Below are 11,802 nucleotides of genomic sequence, written 5' to 3'. Positions count from 1 at the left end.
ATGGGAGTTTTAGATTTTGGTACATAGTCTTGATGTTTTCTTTTCTCTTCAGTCTACCTTTCAGGGGAAGTCCCTCATTTATGGTTCCAAAGAATGCTAAAAGTATGCTTTTTCCCCATTTTTTGACTAGAAATCCCGCTGTGAATGTGAGCATAACACGTGTGGTGATAGCTGCGATCAGTGCTGTCCTGGATTTCATCAGAAACCGTGGAGAGCAGGCACTTTTCTGACCAAAACTGAATGTGAAGGTATGTTCCTGAAAAGCCAGCACCACGGGTAATTCTTCCTTTCCTGGGGCACAGGTGATATAAACATGTGCACATATTTCCAGTTCATATGTTTTATCCAAGACAGTAGCTGGTAAGCTCTTTTACCCTCCTGTTTTAGAGTTTTCAAGGTTTTTTTTTTTAATTTGACAAATATTTACCAAGCACCCACGAATTTACCACTGTGTGAAAATAATGAAAAATAGATAAAAGCATAGTATATACTTACTGTCATCAGGGGTGAATCTGAAGCTTATAGCATAATATATATATAGAAATGTAAGTAAACATTCAGTAAAACCTACAGGGTATAGAGATTACCCTTCTAAACACGTATGTTTATAAAATGGTTCTGAAACCAGTATAGCTCCAGATCCTTCAGCCTGTTCCCTTTGTAGTTCCTCCCCTAAATAGCTTAGGTAAATAGTAAATAGCTTTTGAATACCCATCATCTAATAAATGGAGAAAAACCAGAGGGGAGAGATCATACCCTACAGGTTAGAGTCAGTTTATTATCTGGGAAAGAAAGGACTCTGATTCATTAGTTATACTTATTAAAGGGTAGTGTTTGGGGGCAGTAGCTGGGAAGAATAGGAGAGTAAAACGTAACAGAGAGAAGGCAGAAAATCAAATTTGTGCAGAAAGAATATTTATTTTAATAATAAGCATTAATATTTTAAATGTGTGGTTTCACATTAATAACAGTATAAAATGCTACTATTAGAAATGGTATCAGTGACAATCAGTAGCATAAACTATGCTATAGTAATTATTGGGCAGTGACAACCAAGAAAAAGCCAGTAATGAAAAATCGTAAAACAACTGGCTATGCAAACATTTGCCAACAAATACTCATTTATACTTTAATATTATCCCTTTTGAAGTTTCTCCTGAAGGGAAATACCCAAGAAAGGTAGCGGATGGCTTTGTAGCCTAATATTGCCTACTGTCCCAACACAGTGACAGGGAAGCTAGAGAAACGTCTGTTTCTGGAGATCTGTTCAGGCCAAGACGAGACCTAAAAACAAAGACTTCTGCTGAACTATAAATCCGCACTAGCCAGAAAGCCCAATTCAGTTGAATTCAAATATTAATATTTTAGTGAATCAGTCCTGATCACATTTTTTCGGTTCAATAGGTGTATGTGGTCACCAAAACAGGTTTGGTAGACATTTTAAACCAATACCAACCTTATATATTTATTGAATAAAAATATTTATCATGTATCATGTGTCAGACAAGATAGGTCCTTAAAATTATTGAATTGTAACAGACTTTAATCATAAAATATTCCCCAAACATAAAATACATTTTCTTTTCAGTTTAAGATTCTGCCTATCCTATCAATGTCTTGAGTCCCTTCATTTTCTGCACATATCTCTTTTGCTTTTTGATTTGTGTCTGCGTGTTTGTGAAGATATTTTGGTTTAGAAATCACTCATTGTGACTGAGATGTATCTGAGAGAATGGGCCACCACTACCCAGTGTTGTAAGGGGGGGTATCAGATGCCTAGCCCTTGTTTTTTGTCATCTACCCCCAACCCCATTCCTGACGATCCCTCAGGATCTCCACAGCTTCTCCCAACAAGAGTAGACATTCATTCCTAAGACTGAATTTAAGTTAAATGACACCATGAATATCTCTTCTCAAACTTCCTTAAGTTTGATTAATTTCTCTTCTGCTTGTGGAATATCAGCAGTCACACGTGGAACTTTTGAGCATTTGAGGGTAGGGATTCTTCCTGTTGTCTCTGAAATTCTATCACAAAGTTATCATGATGTAACGTTAAGTGGATCTGCAGAATCCTTTACCGCTCTCCGCTTGTGTATATGTGTTTAAACAAGGAAACAGAAAGGATGGATCAGACTTATTAGCAACAGGGATGGACAAAGCAACACAGAAGGAAATTTCCACTTGCTGCTATATACATTTTTATAAAATAGTGTTATTATAAAACAGTTTTATCCTTCTTTGTGGAAGAGATGGGAGGTTGTATTTCCAAACTGAAAAAATAATTTTTTTTTTGAAATCCACAAATTAAAGATAGGGGTCTTAACCATAAAACCTTGTATAAATATTGTGCTTTTGGCAATGTATACATTCATAAAAGCTTATATGAAAATTTTATTTTCCAAGTTGAATTGTGTTCCAATCACCTCTTAATATTTAGAAAAATCCTTCTGCAACATGACAAATCCCTTTATATAATGAACAACTGCCTTCTAATTCATTTGAATTTAATTTCGACTTTTATCAATCTAGCTTGTTTGAGGCAGATTATATCTCTAAAGTGCAAAGGATATGTATTCCATTGCTAAGCCTGTACTAACAGACAGTTTCTATCATGTGTCTTGAACATTCTGTGAAATAACAAACTGCTGATGACAGAGTGAAAAATGGCTCTTTGTGAGTAGATACTATCCATGTCCTCTAAGGCTATAGATGAAAGCTGTGCAGGCCCAGGACCTTTAAACAGCAGCCAAGGCTGTAGGAAAGGGCCCTCATACATGGAGTGTGAAAAGGACTGCTCCTCAGGCATCAGTCTTTACCTGCATTAGCTATGGTTATAAGTGCAGTCAGCAATACTAGTTCTAAATAATGTGAGAATAAATTTGTATTCCTCTGTATTTCCCTCTAGTTGTACTTGTAGCAGAAATCTTGACTATTTCTTGCAATATATTTTTACAAGATTTTTGAGAATTCTTGCACATTGTCCTAAAGATATAAAACTGCTTATGATCCCTAGTGATTTATATTTGTGACTACATGTCCCCTAGAATACATTTTGAAAACTCTCCATTAATATAGCAAGAGTACTATATCTTAAATCAAAAGCCAAGAAGCTGAAGAAGATATTTGCAACAAACAAGAAAAGGAGATAATATCCTTACTGTATGAAGAGATCTTCCATAGCAATAAGAAAAAAATTCAAAAAAACCTGTTAAAAATGAGCAAAGATCAAAACAGACATTTCTCAGGAAAAAAATGACATAACCATATAAAGAAATTATCCCACTTATTTATAATTAAGGAAGTATCCATTAAAACAATAAAAGTACTTTTTTTTTAACTTACCAAAGTGTTCATTCATTCACTCAACATATGTTTGAATGCTCACCGAATGGAAAATGTTGGTAATACACAGTTTTGGTGAGGCCATGGGGAAACAGTTTTATGCTATCTATCGGAGGGAGAGTAATCTGACATAGCATTTGCAGAGGGAATTTTTTCAAGTTAATTAAAATTAGAATTTCCCATGCCCCTTGACTAGAAATTGCACTTGCAGGAATTTAATCTGTAGATGGACTTGGATAGCTGTACAGGACATTTTATGATCCTTGTCTTTAGTACCCAGTTGCTAATACCACTGCTACTGACATTTACAGGGCTGAGTATTTGCTGTCTCAGGCGTTCTGCTAGATGATCTGCATTCTCACCACAACCTAAGAGTTAAGTACTAAAATGACGCTAAGGCTTGAACTGTCTCCTCAAAGCCACTCAGCTGGCAAGTGGGGAGCCGTCTAACACCAGACCCCCACTCCTACCCCCACCTCCATTGTCCTCCTGGTAGGTACTCAGTGTTATAAAGGAGGAATCTGGAAACAATGTAACTGCCCACTATTAGGCATCTAATTAATCAAGAAGTCCCCAGTGTAGCCTTAGGGAAAACATAATACTAATAAAGAAGGAGCCATGCTATTTACTGTTAGTAGAAAAGATAGTTCAGAACAGTATATAAGTGTCCCCTTTTGTGGAATTAAAAAAAAGATTGAGCTGTGTGCCGCCCACAGGCCCGTGCACGTGCATACACATGCACACATACGCACACACATATAGATGTGGAAATCAGTGCAAGGACACTAAGAAACTCAACATCTGAGGAAGGACACTGCACAGTATATTTTTTGCCTAGTTCCCATCCTAAAATAAATTCTACCCATTTTTCTAAGCCTTACCCAATTCTTCCTGGGGAAGTAATTTTTTATTCCTCTGAACTCCTGTAATGTGATATGAAAAAGAAAAGGAGGAGAAGAGGAGAAGGGGGCTATGAAAACATAGAGGATGAAGATGAGAGGAAGTGGAACAGGGAAAATCAATTGGGAACTTATTTATAACGCATTATGCTAATGATTTTACATACATTTTAAATTTTCCTACCTAGTAATTACTACTGACCGCTTCATGTTTTATATGGAAACTGAGCCTTAGTAAATGAAGTTCCCTACCTCACAGGACTACTAAGGAGTGAAGAGGGCACTCAGATCCAAGACTGGCACAAAATAGCGTGATCTCACCACTGAGCAAACCAGCTCTCATCTTGTCCTGATACCTTGGCACTTATCGGACAGCTTTTTCTTATCAGATAACTTGAAGAGATTGTGGTAGTGGTTAGCCCTGCAGACTCTGGAGCCTGACTTCAGAGTTTGGCTTACAATACTGATTTGGTGAACTTTTACTAGTTACTTCACTTCTCTTTGCTTGAGGTTCCTAATATATGAAAAGAGGTTAATGGAGTCCGTAAGTCACAAAGCTATTTGAGAATTAAAATCAGTGGTAATAAATATAAAACATTTAGAACAGAATGTGGCATATAAAAAAAATCCGTAAGTTTTAGTTATGATTAGTAGTAAAAGAAAGGAATAACATTTGACTCTTGAACAACATGGATCTGAACTGCAGGGGTCCACTTATAGGCGGATTTCTTTCACTAAATGCAGACAACAGTGCTACAGTACTACACAATCCGTGGTTGGTTGAATTGGGGGATGAGAAACCAAGGAAAGAGAGGGCTGACTGCAAAGTTATACTCTTATTTTCCATTGCGCAGAGGATTGGTGCCCTTAACTCCTGCATTATTCAAGGGTCAAATGTTTATACTAAGCATCCTTTTTACCTGTAGTATCTAACACAGAGGTTCACATAGAATAATTATTCATTACAGATTACATGGATGTTAATCATTCAGTACCATACTTCAGTAATTTGTTTGTCATAATAGGAAATTGTAGGGTGAATTATATGAAATATCAGTTTTATAAGATAAAATCAGTCAAATATTGGCAATTTCATATGCTTCAGCTTAATTTATGTTTTAACTATTTCAAGTTCCATTAAAACATGCAAATTTATTAATATCTCTAATAAATCCAAGTACTTTCTAGATACCTTTGTATTGATTATATATATATATATATATATATATATATAATATAATATAATTTTCCATATGGTATAAAAATCTCTTATGTAACAAAATATTACTTTTAAATATATCTGAAATCTGAAATTAATGTTTATAAATTTATTTTTCCCTAATGCAGCCTGCAATTGTCATGGGAAAGCTGAAGAATGCTATTATGATGAAAATGTTGCCAGAAGAAATCTGAGTTTAAATATACATGGAAAGTACATTGGAGGGGGTGTGTGCATTAATTGTACTCGAAACACTGCTGGTATAAATTGTGAGACATGCATTGATGGTTTCTTCAGACCCAAAGGGGTAAAGTATGCTTTTTCTTTCATTAAGTGTTATTTTGGCTTTTTCAGACAGAGATGTATTATAGGGAAAAATAATTTTGATAGCTTCTCTAAATAGTTGGACTTCAAATTCTCAAAGGTGACTAGAAATATTTCATAGTAGAAACTGTATAAATCTTTCAGGATGTGATATAAAATATTTCCATCTCTCCAGAAAGTCCCATTGTGCCTCATTCCAGTCAATCACCACCCCTAGGCAAACTCTGTTCTGATTTTTAGAGCATAAATTAGTTTTGCCTCTTAGTGAATTTCCTAAAAATGAAATCATAAAGTACATAAAATTTTTGGTCTTCCTTTCACTCAATTTAACATGTTAAAATTTATTCATGTTGTACACATCAGTAGTTATTTCTTTTTAAAAAAATATTGCTAAGGAGTAGTCCTTTGCATGAACATATCTTAATTTTTAATCCATTCTCCTGTTGGTGGATATTTGGGTCATTTCCAGTTTTTGGTTAGCTCCTATAAAACAATTTTATATGAGTCTTTTTGTGGGCATGTGTTATTAACCTTGTGTAAATACCTAGGAGTAGAGTACTTGTTTCATAGGATAGATACATGTTTGACTTTATAAGATACTGCCAACATTTTGTCAAGTTAGTAATACTGTTTTACATGTTCACCAGAAATGTATGTAAATTCTAGTTCTTCCATATTATCTCTATTATTTGGTCTTGACTATCTTTTTGAATTAGCCATTCTAGTGGATGTGGGTGTAGTAGGTATGGCAAGTGGGTACTAGGCAATCAGTAAGTCGTTCCCATCAATGCTTAGTGCTACAGCAGATCTTCTATTATGAATTTACAGCAGATCCCATGGATTAAATTCTTATTTTAAGTGTTTATTGGCTATTCCTATATTTTCTCTTGTGAAGTATTTCTTCAAGTCAAGAAATTGTTCTTTTTTACTCTAGAAATGTTATAATTTTAACTTTTAGGGCTATGGCCCATCTCAAGTTAATCTTTGTGTAGGGTATGAAATAATGATTGAGATCTATGTGGTTCATCTGTTGTTCCAGCACCATTTTTGGAAAAATACTTTCTTTTTCTCTTTTAAATTGTTTTGAGGCATTTTTTGAAAATCAGTTGATCTTTTGGGTCAACATCTGGAGCCCCAGTTCTGTTCCATGGACTTATTTGTCCATCTTTGTGGTAATGGCACACTATCTTGATGACTTTAGCTTTAATAAAACTAGAATTCAGAGACATATGTGCACTAACTTTATTCTTCCTTTTGAAGATTGTTTTGGCTATAGTAGTTTCTTTACATTTCCATACAAATTTTAGAATCAACTTCTCAATGACAGAAATATTAGTTGGGATTGTTGTATAGAATCTAAATGCAAATATGGAGAGAACTAACACTTTAACAATACTGAGTCTTCCAGTCAATGAATATAGTATGTCTCTTCACTTATTTCTATCTTCTTTAATTATTCATATCAGTGTTTTCAGTGTAGAGATCTTGCATGTCTTTTGTTAATTTTGTATAATTTCCTTCTGCCTGAAGAACTTCCTGTAGCTTTTTTTTTTAATAGGGCAAGAATTGATGGTGACAGTTTCTCTCAGGTTTATTTCATCTGAAAATGTCTTTATTCTACCCTTATTACTGAAGTATATTTTTATTACATGGAGAGCGATGTTTGTTTTTCTTTCAGTACTTTAAAGATATGGTATTTTCTTGGGCTTCCCTGGTGGCGCAGTGGTTAAGAATCTGCCTGCCAATGCAGGGGACACGGGTTTGAGCCCTGGGCTGGGAAGATCCCACAGGCCTCGGAGCTACTAAGCCCGTGAGCCACAACTACTGAAGCCCACATGCCTAGAGCCCGTGCTCTGCAAGAAGAGAAGCCACCGCAATGAGAAGCCTACGCACCACAAGGAAGAGTAGCCCCTGCTCACCACGACTAGAGAAAAGCCTGCATGCAGCAATGGAGACCCAACACAAACAAAAATAAAATAAATAAATAAATTTATTAAAAAAATAAAGCTAGGTATTTTCTGGATTTCACTTATTCTAATGAGAAGGCAGCCATCATTTGCATTTTTTTTCTTCTATATATAATGTGTCTTTAATTCTCTGACTGGTTTCAAAATATCCTCTTTTTATTTGCCTTTTAGCAGCCAAAACATGTATTGGCAAACTATGACCTCTAGATCAAATTTGGCCCATGGCCTATATCTATATGGCCTGCAAACAAATAATTTTTGTTTTACATTTGTAAAAGTTTGTTAAAAGAAAAAAAAGAAAGAGGCGGAGGAGAAGGAGGGGAGGAGAAAAAGGAGAGGAAGGGAAAGGAGATGGAACGAAAATGAAAAGAACAACAAAAAAATTAAGAAAAAGAAAAAGAAGAACAAGATGAACAAGAACTAGGTGAAAGAGGAGGAGGAGAGAAGGAGGAGGAAGAGAAGAAGCAAACCTTATGTGCCTTACAAAGCCTACAATTTTATTTACAGAAAAAATTTTCCAATCTCAGAATTGGACCACGTGTGTCTAAATGTGGCTCGTCATTGGAATCATAAATCATATTTATAAGAGCTAAGAATTTATCCTAAGGAAATTTATTGCTGTATGCACACAGAGAGTTTTGTTTTGTTTTTTTTCATCTCTTGGTTAGAAAGCCCTTCTCCCAATTCCACTCTCAAATTGCTACTCATACTTCAAGCTCCAGTCTAAACGTCCCTTTTTCTGTGAAGCATTGCTTGACTTCATTGTGTTATTACTCTCTCTTCTTTTGCCCCAGAACGCTCTGCTTGTGTGTCTGTTTAATCACTTTGCACATTCTATTTAATCAATATCTTTCAAGTCTGCTATTCCTGTAAGCTTCTTTAAGGCAGAAATCAGGCCTTATCTGTGCTTTGCACAGTCCTTACTTCATAATAGGAAGTGAATGAATGGGTCTTAAACAAATGATGATTTTGAAACTGATCTGTGGATATAGTTGATTGAATTCTATCAGACATGTAAATATTTCTCTACTTGTGAAACTCTGACTTATATTCACGAACAGGTTTTCATTTATCAATTAAACCTGGATATATACATATATAAAACTGTATTTTATGGGAGAAACATATATATATACTTATATACACAATTTTTTATATATATTCAGAGTATTTTAGTATTTCCTAGGCAAAGAATTTGTTTTTTTTTTGTTCTTATCCTATTGCATCTTGAAAATAAATGTTGTATATTTGGTACATTAGCCCGGTCTAGGTGTGTTTAATTAAAATATTCTAACATTAAAAACTACTAGTTGTACTGTGTATTTAATGTATGTGAGGAATCTTATGAGATGCTTTATATGTTATTCCTCTTAATTTTAATTTAATAACATCACTAAAGTTTCTACTATTATCCTCATATTATCAGGAAGTAAATAAATTGCAGGAGGCCACATAGCCAGTAAGTGGACACAGTGGGATATGAGCTCAAGCCTTCCTAATTACAGAGCCTACATTGTTTCCCCCCAGATTATGCTGCCTCATGAGAAAGTCAAATTTTTAACGTAAATATTTAACATCTTTTTCAAGCACCAAATATAAATTTCTATTTAATTAGCTATATCACGATCAATGTAAAAATTTTTGAAAAATTAATTTGGGGAAAAATTACTAATTTTGAACTACGTTGTAATAGAATAGTAAGCAAGATTTTATTATGGAATGTATATTTCTCTGATATTCTAATGTTCTCTATATAAGCAAACATTGTTCTTTTTGTTTGTAATAATAATGATAGTGTGATTATAAAAGAAAGAGATGCATACTGAAATGTGTAGGGATTAAAAGACTCTTTATTTGGGATTTTCTTTAAAAACTTCAGCAAAGAATAAAACGTGATGAATCATATAGCAAAATCTTGATAATTGTTGAATCTAGGTAACAAATATTTAGTAGTTTATTATACTATCCTCTTTATTTCTGTGTATCCACTTAGATGAAACGGATTTTAGAAAATGCAAACATATAATAAAGAAAATTTCTTATATTATCATTTTCTAAATATAATTTATTATTATTTATTATTAAAATTTGCTTTAAAGGCTTGCTGATTGAAAAATTTAGTGTTTTTAAAACAGAATTTTAATATTTTTGTTAGATATCTCCAAATTATCCAAGACCATGCCAGCCATGCCATTGTGACCCAGTTGGTTCCTTAAATGAAGTCTGTGTCAAGGATGAAAAACGTGCTCAACGAGGTGAGAGCTATAGTAGAAGGCCGTTGTTCTGATGAAAGGACAACTAAAGCCAAGTGTGATTATTTTCAGAAGAACATGTTGCAGTAAATTTCATTCATGTAATAAATTTTTTCTTTTTTTTTTTTTTTTTTTTTTTGGCTACGTTGGGTCTTTGTTGCTGCCTGCGGGCTTTTTTCTCTAGTTGCAGTGAGTGGGGCTATTTGTTGTGGTGCACAGGCTTCTCATTGCGGTGGCTTCTGTTGCAGAGCACAGGCTCTAGGTGCGCGGGCTTCAGTAGTTGAAGCATCCAGGCTCAGTAGTTGTGGCACGTGGGCCCCAGAGCACGTGGGCTCAGTGTAAATTTATTCTTATAGCTATCAATGTCCCCTACAGGAAGTAGTTTTTAATTCATCTCAATAATTATGTTTATGTTTAATTATACTTTAAAAGCAAGAAGAGTTGAATCATTTGTTTTGCATTAGTATACATGTATATATATATACACATATATACATATTTACATATCTATCTATATATATCTTCTAGTCAATTATAAATCTGTGGTGTATGTAATTTTTTGATGTCTTGTTATTTATTATATTGCTTTGTAGCATGTATGATCTCTAGGGTGAAATGACAGTGTTCATTGAGGGATGTGTGTGCTACAATGGGAAGAGCAAATAGATGAGATCACAGACTGAGATGTAGTTAATAATACAGAAAGCAAGAAGTCTACATAAAGGGCTGTAAAAGGCAGTAGGAATGAGTTAATGAAGGGAAAGAGGCTGACGTTAATTTAAGACAAAACCTTCTTTGAGGATTGAAATTCATGATGAACTCCAAATGTTAAGGAATCAAATGCCAAATTAACTCTTTGATGTAAAATGTTTAGGAGCTACTTCCAGGAAAGTTGCTTGCCAAAGTAGAAAATTCATAGAATATATCTGGAACTGTTTCTTTATATTTCTAAGACTGGATTCTTCTCTTCTGTGGAAAGACTAAAATAAATCATGGCTATGCTATAGGCTTTTTCCCCGAAAGACCTTCTATTTAAAAGACTGGCAATATTTCTTTGGCACAGTTTAGCTTACCTGCTATCTTTACAAAACTATTTGATTATCTGTTTAAGCCTTACAGTCTTAAATCTTAAAAGATTAAAAAATGATTATTTAAAAACTCAAATGGTGAATTATTGATGTCACTTTTCATTTTATGGTCCCTTATCTTTTTATGGTAGCAACTAAATCACATTATTTTGAGCAATGTAATTTAATTTTATCCCCTGAGTTTAAAATGGTAGGTATTTTGTTGTTGAAAAAAGTGATTGAAAAAATAGAAAAGTAGAAAAATCAGTATTCAATGCAGTGGTAATTCAGCATAGTACTATTATTAACATTTGTGTGTTAACTTTACATGATGAATTTTTCCCCATATCCATTCATTTCTCTGAAATCTGGTTTTAGCTCCTGAATACAGTACTCAACTTTGAATAGATATTAAGATTGTTTCTAAATTTTGTATATTTTAACCAATGCTTTAATGAAGATTTCTGGATATAAATATTTTTCAATTATTTTTTTCCTCTGTGCTCTGTCTAAATTCTTTTTTCCAAATTGTGGTATAGTTGATGTACAATATTATATGTTACAATTGTACAAAATAGTGATTTTTCAATTATTATAAAAACAACACATGGTCAAATAAAATTTTAACAGTAGGGAAGGGAATAAAATAAACAGCAAAGTGTCCTCTTCAACTTATTCACCCCTAGTCTCATTTCCAAATTTAATCACACTGATCCTTTCTTCCTATTAAGT

At 33.9% G+C, this 11,802-nt stretch overlaps 1 protein-coding gene across 2 annotated transcripts in view; it reads left to right on the top strand.

Annotated features, from left to right (window-relative positions):
* The window catches only part of LAMA2 (laminin subunit alpha 2), a 622,418-nt gene that overhangs the window by 279,645 nt on the left and 330,971 nt on the right, over positions 1–11,802 (top strand). For both annotated transcript variants that reach the window (XM_082475049.1, XM_082475048.1), the window contains exons 7-9: positions 131–248; positions 5,589–5,767; positions 9,907–10,006. In XM_082475049.1, coding sequence (XP_082331175.1) covers positions 131–248; positions 5,589–5,767; positions 9,907–10,006 — 397 coding nt within the window. The remainder of the gene's footprint in view (positions 1–130; positions 249–5,588; positions 5,768–9,906; positions 10,007–11,802) is intronic.

The sequence above is a fragment of the Balaenoptera physalus genome, assembly GCF_965194825.1.
Source record: "Balaenoptera physalus genome assembly, chromosome: 9".
Lineage (NCBI taxonomy): Eukaryota > Metazoa > Chordata > Mammalia > Artiodactyla > Balaenopteridae > Balaenoptera > Balaenoptera physalus.
Note: the sequence above shows the minus strand (reverse complement) of the source record. Positions and strands in the feature narration are given on the sequence as shown.